Below are 24,636 nucleotides of genomic sequence, written 5' to 3' on the forward strand. Positions count from 1 at the left end.
CCATTGCCCCTTTTTTTTGTTTTATTATCTCGTGGATTATGTTCTTTTTTAATGCAAAATGGGCCAAGTTATTTTCCAACCGACGTCTGCCAGGCCTGTCGGCCTGCGCTAGTCCCGGCCCCAATGTAGGCCAATTTTCTCGATGGGCTGGGCTGACCGCTCTGAATTGGGCCAGATTGCTCTACGCCATGATCATGCCCTAAAAATAAGATAAGGTCCTTTTTAACGTTCCTCATCTATCATCGTAGTCTGAGTTTTGTACCCCAGGTGCAAAATCGGATATCGGCCATCCCTCAACTTTAAAATCTATTTATTTTGATCTCTCGACTATTTTGAGAGTGGTTTCACATGACGTGACACTAGATCCCACATGTCTGCTGGTAGGCCCCGCATGCTAGCGGCTTTCTTCCTCTCATCTCTTCCTCCTTCCTCTCTCTCCATGCCACCAATCTGTACACTGCTTTGCTTGTTGTGAGTTGTGACAAAGAGATCCTGTTTGGTAGTGCTACTACAGCCGCTACAGCAACTGCAACAGTGCAGCGCCAGTAGTTCAGCGCCCCGCTATACCCACGAACCGCGCCCCACGAGGCCTAGGTCCACCAGAGCTCACAACAATAAGGCCTTAGGTCTAACTCAACCTAAAAGACTAGTCTGGTGGATGAGGGTTGCCCCCACCTATATGTGGTGCCCCCACCATCAATTTCCGATGCGAGACTAAATCTAACAATCTTACCCGTCACACATCGGGTCCAACTCTTCCATCACATATAATCCATGTGATCTCCTGAAGACGTTATCACAGGCCCTAAGTCCAACTCTCCAGTCAAAACACAACCCTATGTGCACGAGCTCTCCCATCACCACGTGACCTAGGTTTCCCGACCTTTAATTCTGATACCACTTGTTAGAAATTAGCCATCCACGACGACGAGCCGCCTGCTAATCTCCACCAATAGAAGCATCAATTTGATATACTGAGACGAACTTGCACGATCATAGACGACAATGGAGACACGATCTTTGTTGATGAGGTTCAGCCGAAGCCTACATCCCCGGGGCAAGACTACGGGCGCTCCTCCTGTGGTGGAACCGTCCAACTTAAACTGGCTTAAGTGTGCCAAATCGTTGTCGGAACAGCAATTATACGAAACGCACGTTTGAATCCGGTAGTCCGTCAAGTGCCCCTAGGACGCCTCGAATCATCCACGACTTAAATTATAGCCACACATCAAGATTGCTTCCACGAAGGGAAAGTATCAACAATATTACATTTTTACATACATACTGGAGGTACGAATTATTACAAACCATAGATTGAAACAAACTTAATAGTGCAAGTTAGACCATACTAAGAGTTTCGAACATAACAAGTCCGAAGGTAAAGTAATTATACAACTAGATTTCACTCTAGGGTATTGCGAGACCCGTAATATACCCTAGTTCTTCGGGCCTTCCTCCTCAATCGACCCCTGCTGTGCGTCTGAAAACAACAACAAGGGATCCCCTGAGTACGAAGGTACTCAGCAAGATTGACCCATCTAACTAGTATAGGTAGATTTAAAGTAACGTTTCAAGGAATATGATAGCTTTTTAATGTACTGGCTTACTCATATTTTTACGGAAATCTTACTACTTGTGGAGCCTTAGTTTTATCATTTTATTCCAGATTAGTATTTACCTAATCAATCTAGGTGATTAAAACATTTTTGAGCAACCAACTGGCACTAACATCATACTATTAAATCAAGGAAAACATTATATTAAACTTGATTACTCTACGATGCTTAAACGATGATCAAGTGCATTCATAACAAGAATTGTGGTGATCTGGACTGATTTACATCCTGCAGAAGATACCTAATCACCAGCTATGCGCAGCTGATTGGTTTGTGCATAACGACCTTTCTATTAGCCATACCCAAAGATTGGAAACATAATTACCCAAACCCAGGGACGCACCCCCCCACATGGGACCCCACGTCTGGCCTGATCTCCATGTGAGTTTCAAGCTACGTCCCTGCCTTTCTTCCACATGCCAAGCATGGGTAAGAACATTTCCAATCAGAGAGCCAACTAACCTACCAAACTTTCTTGGTCCCCGGAGATAGTAAGTAACCAGGTAATATCACCTGATCAACTGTAAAAACAATGAACGGGCCTTAAATAAATTAAACTTAGTGGACAGAACTACCATTTCTAGCTTCTGTCCACATCTTCAAAATTCAAAGCCATTTTCCTTGATCAATATGTATGACAATTTTACCTTAAGTCGTTGGGTAACAAAAGTTACTTTAAGGGAAATCTAAGCATCACCAAGGAAGGGATGGTTACTAATTATTTGAACAGGTGGCAAAGATGTCCTATAAACAAGGTGGGATCATGCACAAGAGTAGGTTGAAAACAACTCCTAGACTTAATGCATAAATAAGAAAATCACCAATAATTTGGACTCATGAATAATAATTTCTAAAATTAAAAAGGTGTAGATGCACCAGGACTTGCCTTGGTTCACAAAAAAGTTAGTTTCTTCTGAAGATCCTTCAACACAAGGAACCAATTCAACAACCTCCTCAAATTCCTGAGGTTCTTCTAAGAATTCCGAGATATCCACTTCCGAGACTTCTAATTCTACGATATGATGCATGCCATAGTTAGATATGCAAACTCTTTGAAATAAAAACTATACAACTTATCTTCTTGATAAAGTTGCAAGCCAACACTAATCTGCCCATAAAAGATTAACCCACAATTTAATTTCTTAACTAACCTAACTTAAGCCTTTTCTTTTATTTAGAAAAGCATTTATAATAATTTCTAACCTTAAGACTTAATTCCTATGAATTAGTAAATATTTGTGAATAATAAAACATTATTCAGAATTTTATGTATTTTATAAAGATTAAGTATTTATTTAAATACCTTAATTAAAGGCACTAAATAAATACCTAATTTTTATTTTCCTTTCCTGAATTTTTAATGCATAAAGAAAAATAAAATATACCTAATAAAATTGGTTTCAATAAATTTGGACAATTCTACAAATTATAATGAATTAAATATGAAAATAGAATTTAAATCTATTTTCTAAAACTATAAATCAATTTCTTGCCCGAAAACCCCCTTTTGGAACCTTTCTCACTCACCCCGCCCTAACCCTCTCACTGCCACGCGGGCCCGGTCAACAGACCACTCTCCCGACCCTGACCGCGGGTCTGTTGGCGAGTAACCGCGACGGCTCATCGCCGGCGAGGCCTCCGGCGATAGGAACACCACGACTCGACTCGCGTTAACTTAGCGCACCTACTGATGGTACCCCAGTGGTGGTTTGGTGGACGGCGACGGCGAACGATGGAAGACAGCGGCGGCGTGGGCGGCGCTAGGCCTACCGACGGCGCGAAGCTCCGCGACGGCAAACCGACGACCATAAGCGGTGTCAATGTTTTAGACCGGCAACCCGCCTAGGGGGTACCCTAGGTGGTATTTTGTACGGTGGATGTTGCGAGAATCAAGGAGTCGATGGTGACGCAAGAAAACAAAATTTACACAGGTTGGGGCCGCTAGATCGTGTAATACCCTACGTTCTGTGTGTTGATTGTATTGAACTTAGCTTCTATTTTGAGGGGGGTCCCTGCCCGCCCTTATATAGTTGAGGGAGTAGGGTTATAGGGTGGAGTCCTAGTCGGACATGGTTACAGAATTCTACTCCTAGTCGGTAGAGTAGTTTCCTTGTCTATTTCGACTAGTGTTCAGGGGTCTGTGGAGGTTATGTTACCCTGTGGTGTAGCCTTCCATATCCTGATCTCATCCGAGTACGTCCCTGAGTGGGTCGTACAAGGCCTACTCGTGGGCCTGAGGATGTATGCCCGATAAGCAGCTCTGAAAGCTTCTCTAGGACCTAAGCTACACGGCGTGCTCCCAAACCAAAGCCCACCGTGGCCGGAGCAAGGTGCTCCACGACGACAGCCATGGGCGAGGCGTGCGAACGGCGGCGCAGGAGCTCCGGCCAACCCAGCCATACTCTAGGCCAACAAGCTAGACCTACACCATCTAGAGCTCGTGCGTGACACACCCAAACCCTTAGACAACAACCAGAGCTCCGGCAACATAGCCCTCCATGGCGGCGACCTTACTAGAGCAGAGTGGCGGCCGGCACTAAAGAAGATGATGACGGAAAGAAGCTGTGGTGGATAGGGCTGGACGACGACTGGTGGGATGGATTCAGGAACTCAAGGTGGTGGTTCTAGCGGAGGGGAACGGCCGACAGTGGTGGAATAGTGGAGGAGCTCATCGGCGATCGAGAGCGGTGAAAAACAGAGCAACGCAGAGAAAGGATAACTCCGGCCGACAGGAACGGTAATTTATACAAAATTTTACTGCCTTCCTGACAACCACCTCCTGCCTGCTTGCTTGGGTTCGCGTCGCACGCCTGCGTCGGTGCGTGGCATGGTGGCACCGCTCTTGCCATCGGCAGCAAGCAGCTACCTGGCAGTAGCACCGCTCTGCTCTTCCCCCTTTTCTCGCCAATTCCGCTCGAAAGTCCAACTAAATTTGCACCTGATTTCCAATTCAAGCTCCACGATTTCCTTTAATCAAAGTTGTAGAGGATCCTCAGGACTTCATTTTATATATTCACAGTTTGAGCTCTGGATCACTCCATCTCTCGAATTTGAACCCCGAAAATCAGCTAGGGTTCGGTATGTCAGTGTTCAATTGATACTGTGCCAGTAACTTTCAAAACAGCCCATTACTTCATCTTTGAGCTTCAATTCAAACATTCAAACTCAGTTTTGTTTATCCGATGTCTACTGGAACTTGTAAACTCCATGTCAGGAATTCCATTTTGCATGTTAAAGCCCAATTTTTACACATAAAATCTTCCAAAATCTTGGGCCAAAGTTGGCCACTTCTCTCTGCCTCTAGAACTGAAATGGCTACTGCCATTCAGTTTCGACAGTCAATTTAAAACAGTCCAGCTTTCAAACTTTGGACTCCAAGAAAAATTTGAATTCCTTCCTCTCTTTGTCCAACAACATGCCCAATATAATCACTGAACATCAAAGTCCACTTGGGGTCCAAAACCTTTCAAGGCTCAGATGAAAAATCCTTCAGAATTTAATTTCAAAGTTGGTTGATTGTCACAGTTTTCAGACGGGCACGTTTTCAGACAATGAATGGTAATTCCAAGTCAACCGCTTTGACTTTGAATTTGAGATGCCTAGGACTTGAATTTGACTTCAAACTTAATGTCTTTGAATTCTAAATACCTTCAAAGCTTGATTCCATATTTTTATCAAATTTTTCCAAATTTAAATCTTGAATTTGAATTTTTGTCAAATTTGACTTAAATTTGACTTTGGTCCATAATACCTCCTTTTAATCCAAATTTCACCATTAACACCTTAATGATCATTCTTAGACTTTTAACAACCCTAGTTGTTACACCTCCCCAGTACCGCAACACCGGTCGCTCCAGGATCCCGGCATCGTGCCGCCTCCCCCTGCGAGTCGTTATGGTTACAACAGCAACCCTCCTCTCATATTTATGAGGAGGCTCAGGTACAGAGTATGACACACACTCTACCCTATACCGATACATACAACTCAAGTTCCATCGTAAACGGACTCGTACATATATTCAACACAATATCTAATACTTTCAACCGCACAAACTGTTATGGCGCCAATTTTTTTTTTAAAAAAGAACACCATCCAATCCATCATGCAGATTCTAGTGCTACCTTGCCAAAGAACACCATCCAATCCATCACAGCCAGATGCTAATGCAGCAACGCTAACCACCACTATCAGTGTTCCAGGCTGCAGCAGCAATGATCGGATGATGTTGACGTAACTCGCCTGTCGGCTCAACCATCCATCACCCCAGTAGGTGTCAGGTGCACATCTGATTATTTACGTTATTTCGAGTAAGGGAACCATACGGGCATGCCTACCTGCTCATACCACCGATAATACGGAGGCAGCAAATTCCGCAGAAATTTCGTGCGAATTACAGCTAGATTGCTTCGTCTCGCACGAAATCTCCGTAAATCCTCGCGTCGAGTCCACGGAAGGGCACACGGTTGATTCGATTCGATTCCACGCTTGATAGTTTAGTTGAGGAGAGGAGAAGTAATAAGCAGAAACAATTTTGAAGCTTCGTGCCTTCGCCCACCCAGCCATCTCGAACACCGGTCCACTCCAAATCTCCAGAAAAACAAAATCAAATCAAACCGCTAAACAAAAAAATTAAGCAGAAATCCGGACGCGAAAACCGATGCTATTAACCCCTCTCTTCTTTCCTCTTCCCCAACCCAACCACCGCACCCAGCCGGGCCAGAGAGAGCAACGCGACGCGGCCACCGAGGGCTCTCCCCCCTTCGCCTGTCCCTCTCTGATTGGCCTCCACCTCTCCTAGCTGCCGCGCCCGCGCCGCCGCGGTGGGACCGGGAGGAGGAGGAGGAGGAGGAGGGCTGGTGGCGGCGGCCGCGCCTCGGGGGTGCCCCCGCGATGGAGTGGGCGTCGGCGGCGTACACGGCCGCGGCGCTCGTGTGCGCCGCGGCGGCCACCGTGGTCGCGCTCGTGCACATCTACCGGCACCTCCTCCACTACGCTGAGCCAATCTACCAGCGGTTCATCGTCCGCATGATCTTCATGGTCCCGGTAATGCTCCCCGCTCCGCGCTCATACCTAACCTTCTCTGTTCAGCTACCCTGCGCCAGATCTATCGCCGCTTCCCGGAGATTTTTCCTTTTTTTGGGTGAATTTTGAGGGCGTGTCACGGTTATTAGCTGGAATAAGGCCCGGTTTAGGTGAGTTTGCAGGAGTTCGTTGCTTGCCCATGCGATTCGGTTTGTTTACGCGACTTCGGTCGGTATTTAAGGTGTTGTCTTTTCAGGCGAGTTTCCCGTGAAAGTCAGGCTGTGATTGGAGTCGAAGTACTCATTGATGATTTTGCTGCACCTATGTAGTTCTGATCAGAATGTGATTGCTCACCATGCATGGAGCTTTATGCAATTTTGCTGTGGTTTGCTTTGATGTATGCAAGAATTCATTGTGATTCTGATCGATAGTGCACCTTATTGGTGTGGATTTCTGGAGCTTGTGGTTTTGTCCTGGGTATGCGAGTTCATTAACTAGACAGTAGGAATGTAGGTGCATCCAAGGGTGAAGGCAAATTATTTCTGGGTTCCACTATTCGAAGTGGTAGAACTCCTGCAACTTCAAGTTTGGAAAATAGGAACACTTGGTCCAGTGTTTAATTGCATTTCACCCTTGTGTCCTTTAGCTTATGTTTAGAAGTGCTCTTTATATGTTTGCATATTTCTGTATATTAACCCAATGGCGTGCACTGTTCTGCAGGTATATGCTGTGATGTCATTCCTTTCCCTTATCCTTCCTGAAAATGCGATATATTTCAATTCTATTCGAGAGATGTAAGTCCTACTTGCATCCCAAACCGCTTTTCTCACTGTCTGAATCTTTTAGTTCCATGGGGGATTAATGGCGTCTAATGTTGTTTACTGTTGAGACATGCAATATTCTACTCAATTATTCCACCTATTTGTAGGCCACCACTAGCAAAGGTAAAACTAGCAGAAACTTGCTATGATCCAATTCATATGCAGTGTCAACATAATACGCTGCCTCTGAAGTCTGAACTGCTCATTGGTTTCCGTACTATAAATATGTTACAACTGTGTTGATACTCTTTGATCATCTCTATTAAATGGAGGATCCACTATCCTTTGTAAACAGGTGCAGTCTGATCCCATAGGAGTAGGCATCATAAATTCATAAGCGATGGAGATTACTCGTGCTTCTGTCTACTCTTAGTATCTTCCTAGTTCCTATTAACAGCATCGACATAAATGAAAACAAGGTGGAGCAAATATACCAAATGATCTCCTCTTTGTAAAAATTGTAAAATTCCAAGATGATCATCACTTGTCATAATTTGGTAGTAAATTCATTTAATCTAATACGGTACTAAGTTCATCCTCATATGTCAAACTATGGGCTAGATTCTTACTGAAGCAGTGGTTTAAAATTTGGCAGACTTTAGGTGTTGTTTATCTTTATGTTTATGTGAGTTTGTCTATGTGCTATTAGCTTTTTCACTGCTGTTACAGAAGTAGTTCAACTAATAATTGCAAACCAGCATCTTCTGAAATGTCATGTCTCATGTTCTTTCAGCTATGATGCTTGGGTCATCTACAATTTCCTCTCACTCTGCTTGGCATGGGTGGGAGGTCCTGGTGCTGTGGTTGTAAGTTTGAGTGGCCGAACCCTGAAACCGTCATGGATTCTGATGACTTGTTGTTATCCAGCTATTCCTCTAGATGGGTGCGTAAGTGACCTTGGTGCATATTAGTAATTATCAAAACATTTTATACTTAAATGTGCCATTTTGCACCTTAATAAGTGATTAAATTCTGTGAACTATATTTTTGCCTTTGTTGTTATGTGAACGCTTGTTGAAAAAAATCTGATGGTCTTGAACAGGCGTTTTATACGAAGATGCAAACAAGGTTGCTTGCAATTTGTGATTCTCAAGCCTATTTTGGTTGTTATCACCTTCATACTTTATGCAAAAGGAAAATACAAGGACGGAAACTTCAGTGTCAACCAATCCTATCTGTACATAACAATCATATATACAATCTCATACTCAATGGCATTATATGCCCTCGCCTTGTTCTATGCGGCATGCAGGGATCTACTTCGGCCATACAATCCTGTCCCAAAATTCATAATGATCAAATCAGTCGTGTTTCTCACATATTGGCAGGTAAAGTACATAGTACTTCAATAAGTGTTTTCCCTCTCCCAGTATATAACAGTGGGCCACCTGTTGACTAAAGTAAATCTACAACTGTATTTCTGTTTGCAATGTCTTCCCTAAAAACTTTTATGTAATTGGAGGTATTATCCATTCGATGATTTGAATCTTTTCTTACAGGGTGTCCTGGTTTTCCTTGTTGCAAAATCTCGACTTATCAAGAATGCTGATAAGGCCGCTGATCTCCAGAACTTTGTATTGTGTGTTGAGATGCTCATAGCAGCCATCGGGCACTTATTTGCCTTCCCCTACAAGGAATATGCAGGTCCCAATGCCCGCCCTGCTGGTGGTTTCAGAGAAAGCCTTCTTCATGCTTTGAAGTTCAATGATTTTTACCATGACACTGTTCACCAGGTAACTTTGACATTTCATATCCTGGTACCCAAGGCATGGTAACATTTATTTTGTCTGACCAAATCCTATTCTCATGCAGTTTGCTCCTACATACAACGAATATGTGCTCTACAATCACAATGAGGGAGATAATGCACAAACAAAGTATCCCTCAGGGAGCACCGCGCCAAGCGGGCAGGGTGTAGAGTTAGCTGGCATCACCGTGGTAGCTTCAAATAGTCCAGTGACATCAAGTGCCTCATCGAACCAGGCAGATCAGGAAGAAACAATGACAACCCCAATCAAGGACAAAGTCGATCCTCCTGGAGGGCTTTATGACCTCACGGACTTGCTAGACGTGGATTTGTCTAACTACCCAGCCAAGGTTCCTGCAATCACCGATGTAAGAAAACAATGATCAAGCTCGATGTGGGGCTCTTTGTGGGTTGCATTTCGGGGAAAATCGTGATTTTTGTTGAAGGGTCGGCATAGTTAACATTGTAAAAATGTGTGTATTACTTGTTCTGATTTTTCCCCATTGAAGGGGCCCTATTCATGTCAGCAACTGCTGCCACACGGCCTCTCACCTCGCTCTTTACTAACTGTGTAATGTTGTGAGCTCAAGGTGAACTGAAGTGAAAAATAGAGTCATACTGAATACAATACTCTGCATTTCTGATCTAACATTTTGCAACTTACTGTCCTATCTAATATAGCTTATTCTGCGCACGAGTAAATAATCAGTTGAGGTAATTGGCAGTTTCTTTGTGTTAATCAACCAAAACGTCTGTGCTAATGGCTTCCTTTCTGTTTACACAAAACTTAAATGGCGATTATGACATGGTGTCAACACAAAGAAAACATGATAAATCCAACCCTCGATGCCTCTGACCAAACAAAAAGAAAAAAAGAACTTCGATCAGGAAGTACCTCTATTGTCAACCAAAATGTCTGCTAATGACTTACATGCTTTCTGTCTACAGCTTCAAAACTCAAATACCACTACACTTCAGATTCTTATGGCAATTGACATGCTGTCAACAACAAAAACATGAAAAATTCGACCTTGCATGACTGCAACCTTGAAAAGAAAATGAAAGAAAAGGAAACAGAACCATCAGGAAATTCTTGCGTATGTCACACTACAAGGAGGGTTAAACATCCAGATTATTAGATTTTACACTTATCAACGGTTATTGAACAGTGGGTGTAAATACTGATTATTCATCACGCGGCTCGCCTTCTACATTATGTTCCCTTTGAGCAGCATTATGCTCCCTTGAATTTGATTGCACCTCTTTATCGTCCTTTCCAGCATCCTGAATCTGGGAGTCTGTTGAGGAATCTGATAATGAACTCTCAGAAGTGATGGCACCAGAACAGGCTTCACCATCCTCACCATTGAAGAACCTAGACAGAGACAGGGGGTTGTAAGTAGAGCTGGCTTTCCGAAGGCCCTGTATTGCTTTCATTGCTGCTAGTGTGCTTCGGTACACATCTGAGGTTTCCACATCGCCAGATGATGTTGGATCACGCTTAGCCCTGGCATGTGGTTCCAGATTTGAAGATGAACTAGGCTCAAGAACTTCTGCTTCGACCGGGAAAAGGAGTTCAAGATTAGCCTCGCATTCTCGAACAAGCCTTGTTAAAGGTTCGGTTGTGAAAAATGGCTGGTGACGGACACGCTGAGTGAAAGGCAGGCTGAGCAAACCGCCTGTTCTCTTGTCATACTTCTTCAGTATCTTCACTAGTCCTGCATTTACAGCATATAAGACACACAAGAAGCTAGATACTACTACATAAATGCTGCAGATTAGCCAACTTGGTTTAAAGGTGCTCACCAGCAAAATTTAGGGAGCTATAGGTTTGCAGAAGAATCATTTCACCATGTATAATCACAAAATCCTTACGTATCTCTAGCATCTCTTCAGTAAATTCACTCCTGGATGTAAAAGCATCATTCTTCTTAGCTTTGACGCGCTCAATCCTCTCCTTCAGCACCTTTGAGAAACAAGATGTCCAAGGGTTAGAACGACAGCTACAATTCAAGGAAGTGCCAAAGACAAGCAAACTAATGAATAAGGAGACTATTTAGGCATGCCAACATTCAATGTACACAAGCGCACAGGTTTTGGAGGAAATAGAAGAGCAAGCTACGTCCACTTTCTTTGGATGATGAACCAAAAAAAAAAGCTGTAAACGTAGCTCCTGGTGCAAGTATTTTGCAACACCAGGTGCAGTTGCTGTCTACATGACTAAAGGGCTCCTCATAGTAAACTTAGTTCCTCATGCCCGGGTGAAGGTCACAGTTAACAGGCTCTTTGGGTATCTACATGACAAATGTGGTTAATCAGTGATATTCTCTAGTAAACCAAAATTTGATTTTCAGTTCACTGTAATGCTCAAACACAATTGTTGATTGAATGTGCTACTTGTATAACACAACACTTCCGCACCTTGAAATCCATGCAATCTTATATAGGAATCAAAGGCATGAGTAATATTTTTCTCATCATGGAGAAATAAAGGAAAATCATCCACTAGCAGATTTGACCCTTCTGTAACTCTATAAATAAATACAGCAACGCACAGCAGTAAAGCTTCTTACATACAGAAATGTAATGGCTACCCATTCTGTCCAAAACGAAGTCATAAACAAAATACATGCACATTGAAGCTATCAAAATTAGACTACGCCCAGTTTGCTGCCCACAATTAATCATGATCTGGCCACTAACTCCATACTGAAAAAACAAGGATTGGAGGCACGATACTCTTATATTTATTTGCTATATGGTCCTTAGCATTAGTTCAATTCAAAATGCCCGAGCACATACTGAAACATCATATGTAACATTTGTTAAAACTCCTGCCCATGAATTAAAAACCCGAACATAACCCGACTGCACATGCCGAGACCAACAGATCTTGGGGATCGGGAATCACTCCAACATCAACTGAGTGGCGCTACATCGGGCGCGAACACACGCATCGACCAGGATCGCCGAGATGGATGGGGCGAGGGCAAGGAGAAGGGCGCGCACCTGGAGGCGGATGACGTACCACTCCTCCCTCTCCATGTAGAACTCGTTGAGCTTGTGGAGCTCCATGTCGAGGATGCTGGCGAACCAGTTCCCCAGCGCGACGTTCCCCTGGCCGGCCCCACCCCCCAGTCCCTCGGCGGCGGGTGGCGGAGGAGGAAGGGGAAGGGCGGCGGGTTCGGCGGGCCGCAGGTTCTTGATGAGCTTCTTGAGGGCCTTGTAGGCGAGGTACTTGTCCCTCCACGCCGGCAGCGTCTCCTCCAGGTGGTTCCGGAAATCCTTCCCGAACTTCATCCCCCCGACGAGGCAACGACTCTATCCCCCCCTCCCCGGGGCACGAATTCCTTATCAGAAGAGGAATGGATTCTTCCCTCTTTACCCCTCTCCTCGGGTGGGAGTGGAGCAGGAGGAATGTTTCGGGGTTCGCGATGGGGAGGAAGAGGACGGCGAGGGGAGATGGAAGAAGAGGAGGCAAGTGGAGGGGACGGACGGATGGATGATTGGGTGTTGGGTCGCTGTCGGGTGGGGCCGGACGGGGGATATTCGCCTCGTGGGTCCCCGTCGTCTTCCCCTCGGCGCCTGCGAAGCCTGCCGCTTTGCCCTATTCTTCTCCGGGAATTTGTACGGCATCATGGCATCTTCTCCTCCATCGGTCTCCTCTTCCTGCACAGAAATTTCGTCGTGGATGCTAGATTGATGGGAACATGGCGAATCTTCCATGAACTGGTACAGGCCAATCGTATCAAAAGAGAGATAAATAAAAAAAACAAGCCAATCGCGTATCAAAAGAGAGATTAATAAAAAAACCAAAATAAATATAAGGTCTTGTCCGTCTTGTCTGGGCCAGGCCCATCTGAAACGATCCAGCCGCGTGAAAATCGGCCCGTATCTCGGCCTGCTACGGAAGACGACGGACGGTTCAAGCGGCGGCCATCTACTACGGATCTGCCTGCCGCCGTATGCGAACAAGATCTGAGTGAGGAGATGAGCATCGAGCTCACACCCAAAAAAAGGGAAGGAGATGAGCTTTCTGATAAGGACGAGGCGCTGTGCGGTGCACCAGCGCCTTTGCCGGAAGGATGCCTATCGAGGATAGGCCGGCATGGGGCGCTTGCATGCACGCGTGCACTGGCGACACGGGGCGTCGACGCGTGTGCATCATCGACAGGCAGCTGACATGCTTGAGAGACAGGATATAGCTGTATGCGTTCATGAGGATGGGAGAGAGACGGAGTATTTGATTTGCAAGAAGAATTATTGGAAATTTTATATGGGGCTCGGAGGACATGCAAGTAGCTAGCTGGTATATATATTGGTCGAACATTAAACTTGTGAAAGTATAAGGAGTGTATATTTTTTTTTTCTGGTTCGTCTATAAAATGGCCACCAGCTGAGAGTCAGCAGCACTGTTGATCACTCCTCGCACACTTTTTATTCCAGTGGGATTAGAAGAGCTGGAGATCGACTTGCTCGCAAGTTTAGGGCCGACAGATAAACAGTAGGTAGAGATGGGTTCTCTTATGTCTGGCTGGAGCTCATCAGTACTGAGTGACAAGGAAGGTACAGTACCTGTTCGTTTAAGGACCGGACCTGCAATATTTTCTTTCATCTTGTAAAAGTATGGCAATACTCTTGCTGCCTTCTGCTACGTGTCTTTGATCCACTCACGAATCACGATCTGTGTGCACACCTTCATGGGGTGCGCAGTTCGTATGATGAGGAACCGGTCACTGACCATGGAGGACGTGGAGGCGTTCTGGAGGCAGCACGGCGGGAGGCCGCCGGCGGAGAACGGCGAGGCGGCGGCAGGCGGCTCCCCGCTCGCCGGATCTCCCCGCGTCGGCGGCCACGCGACGATCTCGACGCTGCCCTCTCCCCGCGCGGTATACTGCCTGCCTGCTGCGTGCTTGCAAATCAACTTGTTTATTACCTGCTATAGATACTAATGCTACGTAGGTTATTATTCGATGATCGATCACGGCAGGAGATCCCGCCCGCGGCTAGGCAGCTGAAGGTGATGCGGTCCATGCCTCCGCTGCGCGGCGTGAGGAGCGACGACCTGTGCTCGCCGTTTGGCGGCGGCCATCAGGCCCAGCACTTGTTTCCCCGTAGCGAGCCGTCCTCACCGGCGACGACCACCCGCGGCCGCGGGGAGGCGGGCTTGTTCTTCCCCGAGAACACCGACGCCGCCGCCGCCGATACCTCCAGCACGACCCGCGGCTGGTACGTACGGCATATGTGAAGTGATCGATGATTAAGCTACCGTGTACACACAAGTCACTCTGACTGATGCTGATGCATGGATGGATGGATGATTATTCGTAGGTGGACTCGGAGCAGCTGGGCGTTCCTGAACGACCCGCCCAAGGAGGAGGTGCTGCTGGGCAGGGCGCAGATCAGCTTCGCGTGCGACCAGTTCCACGCCGCCCGGATCGTCACCGGCAACGCCTAAGCGCACGTACGCCCTGCACGCCAACGTGCGTCGTCCTGCTTTGTGCGTGCGTGCGTGCGTATACGTACGTGTCTTTGTGTCGTGGACAGTGATGCTCGAGGTGTAGCTGTACATACGTGCGTTGCTTCAGATGAAAGCGTGCACTTAGCTGTAGGAGCTTCGGTGCTTGATGACTTACCTGCACGTGTAGTGTAAACACACACAACGGCGTGGCGAGTGGCGGCCGGCCGTTGCTTGTAAGAAAAGGGTTATGTTTTTGTTCTCTGAGTTTCAAAATACAGCAGCAGTATGTATAGCCCCACAAGAATCAAGGGAGGTCCTTCGAGTGCGTTAAGATAACAATTTTAATAAGGGGAAAAAGGGAGCAAAATCTCTCTAACAAAAACCTATTCAAATTCCACGCGTTTCATTTCCTAACACTGTCCAGCCGCAGGCACTTCCCCGGTGCCGTTCGCGAGGCGTCGTTTCCTCAAATTTTCAGCTCTTAAAGCTGATGAGGTACACGAGATCACCCAAATGACGCACTTCGAGACCCGCCTTCTCACATCCTGTAAAGAAAAGCGATTGGTCCTTGCCGATTCTTCTGCGCCAGCTCATCAGAAACATAGGAGATCTGGCAGGTACTTGTGTTCCTGCCAATCAACGGAAACATAAGCTAAAGATATCCTCACATATCGGGTGAGTTAAAACAAATGAAATTTTGAGTAACGACCTGATTTGTCTGTGATGGTGGTGCAGCCTGCTTTCTCACTTGTCTTCTTGTATTCTTTTAAAAGAAAGGATGCTGTCTTTACCAGGTTGTCATACTGTTTGACATCTGAATGCAACAAGCGCAGATACCATGTTAGAGCATTTGACCAATGATAAGACAGGATTAAGAGACAGGAGTCCTAACTCCTAAGATATACACTTACAGAGTAGAATATCACTAGCAATAACAATGTCCCAATCTGGTCTGGAAACTGGAAAAGGATCACCCCATGTGTCTGAGGGTTAAAAAGAAGCATCAGAGAACAATTACCCACATTTAAGATTTAAGCGTGCATCCTCCTTGCACCTAAATGGCATATTTGGGAAAAGGAAATACTACAAATGCATAGCTTCTGTTTGGAACAGTCAGAAAACTCACGTCTGATATGAGGTAGCACATCCAAATTATTAGCTCGGCAGTTGTAAGCTATATTCTCTTCAATTTCCTTGTCGTCATAATCAGAGGTTGTGATATCCATCCCAAATGACTTCCTCAGAAAGATCGCCAGAGCTCCCGTCCCACTAAGCATTATAAGAGGAACTAATGAACAACATAGACAAGCTGTAGAAAAAATTATCATGTTCTTGTGACCACATTCGACCAAGGAAACAAAAAAAACTTTTGTTTACTATAGCACAAAATCATTATTACAATACCATAATGAAGACTCCAACCAAGTAACCCACTGCTTCGGACCACTAAGTTCTGATTGCTTGATAAGGTCAACAGTGATTGCTAAGTCCTGGCAGCACGATGAAAGCACAGCGCATGCCTCAGTGCTTAACAGAAAACAAAGAAAAAGCTATGACAGGGGTATTACCGATATCCTGAATTATTTATCGAGCCCACTCTTATATTGAATATAGTGACCATTCTTATAAAATTGGTCAGTAAGCAACCCAATAAAAAGCATGGCATACATTATACATACCTTCCCAATTCCAGGACCCGTTGTCCATCCAAAATTGACTGGTTTTTAACCAGCCAAGTGGCAAATGAAAATGTCCCAGGCCATAGCAAGTTTGCGTTGAGCTCATGAGATGAGAATTCCCTTACGCTCAGTTTCTGTATGTCATTTTTGGAAATGTGAAGAAAAAGATAAATATGAAATTGGAGAATGATTGGCTGTAAAACAGATTAGACAAATTACAATTCGCAAATTACTTAGTGATGAGATCAGCAGTAAGCTATAACAATTTAGTACCACTTGCAGGATTGCAAAACAAACAAAACTGAAACCAATAAATTCATGTAGCCTTAAATCTTGCAAAACAATAGATTACAGATCGAGTAGACTTCGATAAAGAACAGAAATGGCCAGCCAATCACATTGTTTCAATTTTTAAACATGTGGATTTTGTGATGCAGCACCATAAACTCTCAATGCATAGTTGTTCAAAAGTATGCTAAGTTGTTCACGCAATATGAAGAATCAATTGAGTTAACCAAAAGAGAATGTGTAAAAAATGATGTAAAAGCAAAAATCCAGCTGTCAGTCCAAATAAGATCAAGATAATATTTGTGCCTGGTACTAAATTAATCACAATTTTAGTTTTGATCCACTAATCTACTTTGCTGAGTTTGGAGCAACAATTCTCATGGGTGGAAGCTTACACATCGGTACAATTTAAACACTAGAGGATCACTGAACTGGATCATACCTACTGCTTTATGGATACTATCACGTCAGTTCTCCAGTGGACGTATCTTGCCCAGAACCCCAGCCAAACCAGAAAACACACAGCCAAATGAAATCCGATGAGTTCGTTCCATCCATCTATCATCTATGCATTATTTGTTCATCCAAACTAATCGGAGCATCCAAATTGGATCCCGAGTAGTTCGAAGGCCGGCCCTTCCCCGATTCCAGAGAAGCATCGATTCTACAGACGCGAAGCTATACAGCGGAATCATGGAACCTTACCATGCCAGGGAAGTCGTGCGCTCTCTCCACAAACTCCAACGCCTGCTTCTCCCCCTCGGCGTCGACCTGCATCTCATCTTCAATCGCACGGAAGAGACCGAACAGGCCGTTAGGAGCACGCGGTGGGCGACGCGGAGGGGAAGGCGGCGTGGGGGTGGGGGTTGATTTGCTGGTCGTACCTCGGTCGTCGTCGCTGTCGTCAGCGCCGTGGAAGAGGGAGGCGGCGGAGAAGAGAGCGGTGTCCATGAGTAGACTCTTGCTGTTGAGGGAGTTCACTCGATTGGAGGGAGGGAGGCAGCGCGGCGGCGGCGACGAGCCGACGACGACAGAAGAAAGGCAGTAGGCTCTGTTCCGTTCTTGGGCTCTCGGCCCGGGATGGCTGGGAACCCGGGCCTTCCAAACAAGGCCGAAACGTTGCCCCGGCTGGAAAACCGGTAATCCTTCCGGAAAGCCTGGTTTCTAATGCTTTAATTCGTACGACAATTTATGACCGTCCGATCCAATCAGCTCATCTTCCCCACCACTGCCTCCCACATCACCACGCACGCGACCTCCACCGCGCCCGTGCTCCTCCTTGCGCCACCGGGGCCCATCGCCGAGCCTCCTCGCCTCCCCGCGCCGTCGTCAACCTCCGCACGCTCCTCACCTCCCTCACGCCGCTGGGCCCCGCCGCCGCCCCTGCGGGCAGCTTGGCCGCCGCGCCGCTCCCTCGCACTGCTCGGCCGCGGCGTCGCCCCTGCGCGCGGCTCGATCAGCGCCACTCCCTTGCGCGGCCCCGCCACCTCTCTCATCGCCACCACGCGCCGCTTGTTCCGATGCTGGTTCGGCGACCCACCCCATGCGCCGCCGGCTCCATTGTTGAAGAGGATTTTTCTCTCGAAACGTTGATATTCGTGTTGGAAAATGTTGAATTTACTATTACGTTGAAAATAAGTATTGAAAAATGTTAAAAGTAGTATTTTTAAAAAATATTAAATTTACTATTTTGAAATGTTGAACTATTTTTTAAAAATATTGAATCTATTTTATAAAATGTTGAGGTTGGATTTTTAATTTGAGGAGGAAGAGGAGGAAGAAGAGGAAGTTGATGGGCTTCTACGGGACCTAAACTCTATAACTATCTAGCTTACGGAAGCTAGACATGAGCCCCCGAAAAACCAACCATTCACACTCCACAAGCATGAAGCCATACAAACAACTCATCCAGCTTGGGTAGCTTGGGAGAAAATAATCCAGCCAAAGTAAGGGGGAGGTTCGGGCTTCAGAGGTAGACAAGAAGGTGATCCTGCGTTGCTATTGAATACTAATTTTATTTTATAAATTTATTAGTTTTCTTTTATCTTTGCTAGGAAATCAATATTATTTTTACTTAACACATTTTCTTCTACTCAAATACTTATTATTCCTTTTCAATTGAAGCAAGATTAATAGCAACAAAATAATAGGTACAACCATACTTTACAATACGACAAGACCACATCTCCAATTCTATAATATCTAATCCGAGTCAGCAATAACATATTTCAACACATAGTTCGATCTACAAGCACCTGAGCAAGCGTACATGCATTAAGTAAGCGTGGGTCTGTTTCTCAGCGCAAGCAACAAGTAGCGCGTGGCCAGTCCACATCGACAAATCACTGTGCAATGTTTTATGCCCTGTTTGGTAGGGCTTCTCAAAGTGCTTCTCCACCGGCTTTTGGTGAAGTCCTACCAAAGGGCGAATTTCAAAATGGTTTCACCACCAAAGCCGGGGAGAAGCTGCAAAACGGCTTACACTAGAGAGGAGAAGCCGAAAAAAGTGGCTTCACCGGCTTCTCCTCTATCTCCAAGTATTAAGTGATCATAAAATTACATATATTGCCATTAAGAAGCCGTTTTACCAAACGTTTTGCAAAACAGCTTCAGCTTCCATAAAAAAGCCACTCCACCGAAGAAGCCGAAGCCGAAACCGTTTTATGAGAAGCCGAAGCTCTACCAAACGGGACCTTAGTCATGTGTAACTTTTCTACTCTAGTACGTGTTAAACTCCCAATATATGTCCTTTTTCTTTCGAGCTGATAAACAATGTAAGTTTGGCGTATATATTTTGTATGCACGCATATACGTTTTTCGAAAGTAAAAAAATATTTCTACTTACCGATGAATAGCTAGCTATTTGTGCATGTAGGACACACGGTCCAACCGGTTAAAAAAGGCGTAATGTGCTCTTAGACCACAAGCAATCTGTAGCCCAGCTGGTTAAAATGTTGATCAAGCCTCAGTCTCTATGCTTTTCAAGTCCTAAAATCAATTTACTATCTTCTCAGTGCTTCTATTGGGAATAACCCATCGAAGATCTAGAGAGCTATATGTCATGAAATAAAAGTGCTAAATCAAGGGCTGATTAAACGAATTGGTGATGACAGAAGCCTCTTGTTTTAAAGAAACAAAATCTTCCGACACTTGTTTTTGAACTAAATGACCATACTTCTACGACATGGAAAACAGAGATAGTGCAAAACTTTTTCAATCATATGGACAATGAAGCGATCCTACAGATCCGCTAAGTATGAGTACAATAAAACCGTTGGTCATGACATTATTAAAGAAATAGTCTGTTTACTGTTCACTCTGCTTATCGGATGATGATTACAGCGAAGAAAAGAAAAGTAAAGAGGATTACTTTGAAGCCGTACAAGATGTTCCCATGTGCAAAAAAGATAAGTGATGGAAAAAATTGTGAAATATGAAATTACCAAAAAATCAAAAATATTTTGCTGGTGACTTGCTTCTGATTGTATATGTATTCTTGTCACCCGATAGCTATTTGGCATGCAAGGAAAACAATCTATGATGAAATATTTCAAATATCTTTATCTATAATAGCAACAATTAATAGTCTGATAGATGAATTGGGAATTTCTCGAGGAAATCAAAAGTTGGGAACCGGATACCACCTAGGAGTGACCAATGCAAGATAAATATAGATGCTGCAGTAGCCTAGGATTCTTACAAAGGAGTTGTTGGGGTTATATGCCAAGATGATCAAGGAGGTTTCTATTGCTGAAAGTGCTCTGGTGATATATTTGAACGTGAAACTTTAGAAGCTATGTGAAGAGTCACTAGTTCTTGTCGAAGATTGTGGCATAAAGAAAACTACTGTGGCTTCAGATTGTCTAAATGTCATTAAGAATATTAAAGAAATGGCTAGATGCTCTTATATGATGATTATTCACAGCATAAATATGAGGTCGAGATCTTTTGATTATGTGCGTTTTGCACATGAAGGTAGAGAATCTAATCAGGAGGATCCTTATCTTGCAAAACGTGCTTGTACTTTGGGGCCTGGCCGTCATGTTTGGCTTGAGTATCCTCCTATTTTTTTGGATGTAAATATTGTTTATTGCAATTAACAAAAATTCCTATCTTCCTCTAAAAAAACAATTAGCCTTTCACATACAGCATTTTCTATCAGTATGATCATAAGGCAGGTATCCAATATTTATCTTTGGCATTGGTCTTTAAAGTTTCAATGCGTCTTTGTTCATTTAAAAAAGCGCAATCTATCTTCTTCTTCTTTGTATATATATTTTAATTCTAGTTTGCAAAGTTGAAAGTGGAAAATTGAAAGGATCGTGTATGTCAACTAGAGGAGGGTGAATAGTCGAATCTGAAATTTATCGCAATTTAAAACACTTTTGTCAGCGACTTCCGGAGTTTCCGCAAATTTCTATAGAATCTCCGCAAAAACCGGCTAAGCCGGTTTCCAAAACCGGCTACCACAGAAAACCTCAACAAGGTGAAAGATGCCCCCAACGAATTCTGGCACAAACCAAACTTGAAGATGCGCTTCTATAGATGATTTTCAGCAGGTTGAAAAGGTCCCTGCACACAAATAAGTACACCCAAGTAGATCGAAGCGGAAGCACAAATAAATGCTAGAAATGAACAAGTGAGGCAAACCGAAATGGAGACTCGAGGATTTGTTTATCCGAAGTTCAGATTCACCACCGTGAATCCTACATCTTCATTGAGGAACTCTTTAGGATACGAGTCTTTTTCAACTCCCTTCCAATGAGTTGGGTCGCACTAGACCGCTTCCCTGTTTCCACTAGATGATCTTTTCCAGTGCGGAGGTAAAATCACAACCCTCATAAACTTGCCGCTGCTCACCACACCTTGGGAGCTAGCCGGTGATGCCTAGCCGTCTAGAAGGCTTCACCTCCAAGAGTAACAAATGCTTCACAACTTGCTTTGATGTCAACCATAAGTGCTCAAGCTATGGATTGCTCACAGGTGCTCTCTAATGCTCGCACACAATCTCACTCTCAACCCAACTTTAGGATTTGTCAAGAATTACACAAATCTTACAAAAAGAGGTTGGGGAGAGCTCCACTAGAGTTAGAAAGACTTCTGCACACTCTAAGTCCAGCAAACACCAGCAGCCCCTCAAGGAGGAGGTCAAAGGGTATAAATACCCCAAGACAAAGAAACTAGCCATTAGAGCAGAGGGAAACCGACAGCCGGTTTTCAAACAAACTGGTCGTTACTCCGTGTCAGAGCTAGAAACTAGCCAAGCTGGTTTACCAAACTGGCCAAGCCGGTTTTGGCTGAGTTAGTGCACTTTAGGCTTCTCTCAAGGCTTACCTTACATGGGTCAACTATGAACACTTTTGGTTTTGTCAATCAACCAATGTTGCATCACTCTTGATAATACGGCATACCTATACTCAAGAATAAATATAAACAACTTTTCATTCACTTGAGCTTGTATATCTTCACTCATGCCATACTTGATCGATGTCAACTTAAGGGCTTCAACATTGCATTCTAGCTGAGCACATCCAACTTAAGCTCGTAGCTTAGGATTTTCCAATATGCGATCCAAGTTATAATTCCAATCCTTAAGCTACTCCAATATGTCCTCCAACAAATATTTGATGCATTGTATTGCTTCTCTCGGTAATACTTGATTTGACACATCAAAATGCCCCAAGTACTAGCCACTTCATCCTAGCATAGATCCCATGGCGCAAGTCATCACTTGACCAAACTTTGCTTAGCACCTCGTCACTAATCCCTTGCTTGACTTCTTCATCCAATCATGCTATTTTGAGCTTAGCTTTGCCTTGACATCAACATTGAATGTCCATTCCTCATTTGCAAGCTTTCAATAATGAGACCAATAATATCACATAGATCCATATCTCTTAGTCCTGCACACTATCTTGCTCTTCTCTCTTATATTAACATTCCATTGTCTTCCAACAAGCTGCTTTCATATTATTTAGAGACCATTGTATCAACCATGTCACCATGTCTTTAACCTCATTTCAATTTGCTTGTCATATGAACCATGTCACCATGTCTTTAACCTCATTTCAATTCGCTTGTTATATGTCACACTTTTGTTTCATGGGATCACATACTTGCTTGCTTTCATGAGAATGAGCTATACATTCTTCCATTCATCAATAACACAATATACACATGAGAATAAATTCCTACTCATAATCTTTAGTAAACAAGTTAGTCTTTTAATTATTTTGTCATACAATTCACCAAAACTCACTTAGAGACCTAGATGCTCTTTAAAACATGGAGGTGAGTGCTACATTTGGATCCTTTCAAAGATGAAGGGGAGGAGAGTGGCTAGATTCCACTTCACTTGAGATATTTACATGGAAGTGGAGGAAGCCAAAGATAGCATTTTCCCTTGAGGCATGACAGATGGACTTTAGGCGATAGTTAGTGAAGGTGATTGTAGTCCGTGATATAAACTCCATGTTCGATGACCTCCATTTCTCATCAATAAGTTATTTATTGGTGGGCGAAGTACTTGCTGATCTGCATGTGTTCCAACAAAATTCTATTGTAGCGTGGCACGGTGGATGTCGCAGCATATTGCAAGATTTCACAAACACTAGAGGTCGCTCGCTCGCTCGTTCGCCACATCGATCTGGTAGACTGCTATACATTATACGCATGCATACGGTCCCGGCCCGTATATCCATATATACATCAAGAACACGTAATAGCTAAGCTTGTAGGTGGAAACCGCGGTAGCCAGAGTTATACGTAGCCACGGAACACGTACCAGCCGGTGCCTCTCCGGCGTGGTTTGCATTGCGTGGCATGTGTACGTGCCGCTCAGGAGTTGCCGGTGGCGATCCGGGCGACGTGGAACTGCGGCGTGTAGTTCTGCGCTCTGCTGGCCGGCTCCTCCTGCGGCGGCTCGTTCAGGAATGCCCAGTTGCTCCGCGTCCACCAGTCGCGGCTCTTGCTGGGGCTGTCAGCGGCGGCGCCGTCGTCGTCACCGGGGAGGAAGCCGTCCACGCGGACCCGCGGGGACGACGCGCCGCCACGTCCCGGCGACCGGGCCGCCTTCTCCAAGCTCCCGAACGGACTCTCCTGTCAATCAATTCGTCGCGATCACCTTGTGATGAGCAAAGCTGCGACGACTATATATGCATGCACGCGAGGAGACAAGAAACATGCAGGCGGCAGGCACGTACCGTGGCGGGGGAGGCGAGGGGCGAGGTGAGCTCGCCGCCGTCCTCTGACCTCCGGCGCTGCTTCCAGAACGCCTCCACCTCCTCCTTTGTCAGCGACCGGTTCCGCCGCGCGTGAACTGTATATCAGACACACAGAGAACTTGGTATGATGCATTCATGAATTACATCGCCAGCAGCGTTAAAATGGAGCATTTTCAGCTAAGGTACATGCAAGCAAGAAATCATATGCGTGCATGGAGACGAAGAGTCCCAAACTCAAGGCAATTATTTGGCAATACCTTTCTTGTCGTCACCAAGAACTGGCGAGTCCCAGCCAGCCATGAGAGAGCCCATCGTCAGCAAGGTTGGAGAAATAACTCAGGCGTGGTGACTGCAATCTCTTAATCTTTTAGTAAAGCTGGTGGATGAGTATGTGGAGTAGTTGCTTAGTGATAAGCCTCAGCAGCACTATGGTCGTTTTATACATGCACTTGGGCTTGACTTTCAGAAGGGTTTAGCGCGGCGGCTGCGGAAGAGCACACAGGATTACCACCAGCGCACACGGGTTTTGTTAACAATACGATGTCTCTGGATGAAGCGTGACAGGTGTGTGAGTGTTTGTCCCTATCCCTAATATAATGCAGAGATTAGTGCTGTAATTTATTTTTGGTTCTTAGTACGACTAGGAGTACTATACATACAGATCATTCTTTCTTCCAAATGATCTTGGAAAGTTGTATGTTTATCTACGTGAAAGCCGGCCGGCCCGGACCTCATCCTCAACAGAGCATGGATCTTAACTAGATCATTCGATCAGCAG

At 44.9% G+C, this 24,636-nt stretch overlaps 5 protein-coding genes across 7 annotated transcripts; 2 read left to right on the forward strand and 3 right to left on the reverse strand.

Annotated features, from left to right (window-relative positions):
- Positions 1–6,223: 6,223 nt before the first annotated feature.
- Positions 6,224–9,856, forward strand: LOC117836884 (uncharacterized). Of its 2 annotated transcripts, XM_034716404.2 has the most exons (6): positions 6,224–6,660; positions 7,360–7,433; positions 8,194–8,343; positions 8,503–8,788; positions 8,960–9,193; positions 9,273–9,856. In XM_034716404.2, the coding sequence occupies exons 1-6, from the start codon at positions 6,508–6,510 to the stop codon at positions 9,588–9,590; spliced, it is 1,215 nt and encodes a 404-aa protein (XP_034572295.1). In that variant the 5' UTR covers positions 6,224–6,507; the 3' UTR covers positions 9,591–9,856. The 2 variants fall into 2 exon arrangements, with proteins under 2 accessions (XP_034572295.1, XP_034572296.1); XM_034716405.2 differs by lacking the exons at positions 6,224–6,660; positions 7,360–7,433 and adding an exon at positions 7,442–7,879.
- Positions 9,857–10,074: 218 nt separating this feature from the next.
- Positions 10,075–12,685, reverse strand: LOC117836885 (SPX domain-containing protein 4). Its single transcript, XM_034716406.2, has 3 exons — positions 12,217–12,685; positions 11,014–11,173; positions 10,075–10,925 (listed from the first exon to the last, which is right to left on the reverse strand). Exons 1-3 carry the CDS (start codon positions 12,505–12,507, stop codon positions 10,393–10,395), a joined length of 984 nt encoding a protein of 327 aa, XP_034572297.1. The 5' UTR covers positions 12,508–12,685; the 3' UTR covers positions 10,075–10,392.
- A 574-nt stretch (positions 12,686–13,259) lies between these two features.
- On the forward strand, positions 13,260–14,960 carry LOC117836887 (uncharacterized). The gene is made up of 4 exons (XM_034716409.2): positions 13,260–13,773; positions 13,921–14,096; positions 14,198–14,436; positions 14,539–14,960. Exons 1-4 carry the CDS (start codon positions 13,722–13,724, stop codon positions 14,663–14,665), a joined length of 594 nt encoding a protein of 197 aa, XP_034572300.1. The 5' UTR covers positions 13,260–13,721; the 3' UTR covers positions 14,666–14,960.
- Positions 14,900–17,768, reverse strand: LOC117836886 (protein N-terminal and lysine N-methyltransferase efm7). 2 transcript variants are annotated; one of them, XM_034716407.2, is made up of 8 exons: positions 17,520–17,768; positions 17,341–17,417; positions 16,348–16,481; positions 16,073–16,195; positions 15,795–15,937; positions 15,580–15,651; positions 15,378–15,482; positions 14,900–15,297 (listed from the first exon to the last, which is right to left on the reverse strand). In XM_034716407.2, the coding sequence occupies exons 1-8, from the start codon at positions 17,584–17,586 to the stop codon at positions 15,143–15,145; spliced, it is 876 nt and encodes a 291-aa protein (XP_034572298.1). In that variant the 5' UTR covers positions 17,587–17,768; the 3' UTR covers positions 14,900–15,142. The 2 variants fall into 2 exon arrangements, with proteins under 2 accessions (XP_034572298.1, XP_034572299.1); XM_034716408.2 differs by lacking the exon at positions 16,073–16,195 and having other exon boundaries at positions 17,520–17,752.
- Positions 17,769–22,838: 5,070 nt separating this feature from the next.
- LOC117839856 (uncharacterized) lies at positions 22,839–24,372 on the reverse strand. Its single transcript, XM_034720288.2, has 3 exons — positions 24,116–24,372; positions 23,838–23,953; positions 22,839–23,733 (listed from the first exon to the last, which is right to left on the reverse strand). The coding sequence occupies exons 1-3, from the start codon at positions 24,168–24,170 to the stop codon at positions 23,473–23,475; spliced, it is 432 nt and encodes a 143-aa protein (XP_034576179.1). The 5' UTR covers positions 24,171–24,372; the 3' UTR covers positions 22,839–23,472.
- Positions 24,373–24,636: the final 264 nt, after the last annotated feature.

The sequence above is a fragment of the Setaria viridis genome, chromosome 9 (assembly GCF_005286985.2).
Source record: "Setaria viridis chromosome 9, Setaria_viridis_v4.0, whole genome shotgun sequence".
Lineage (NCBI taxonomy): Eukaryota > Viridiplantae > Streptophyta > Magnoliopsida > Poales > Poaceae > Setaria > Setaria viridis.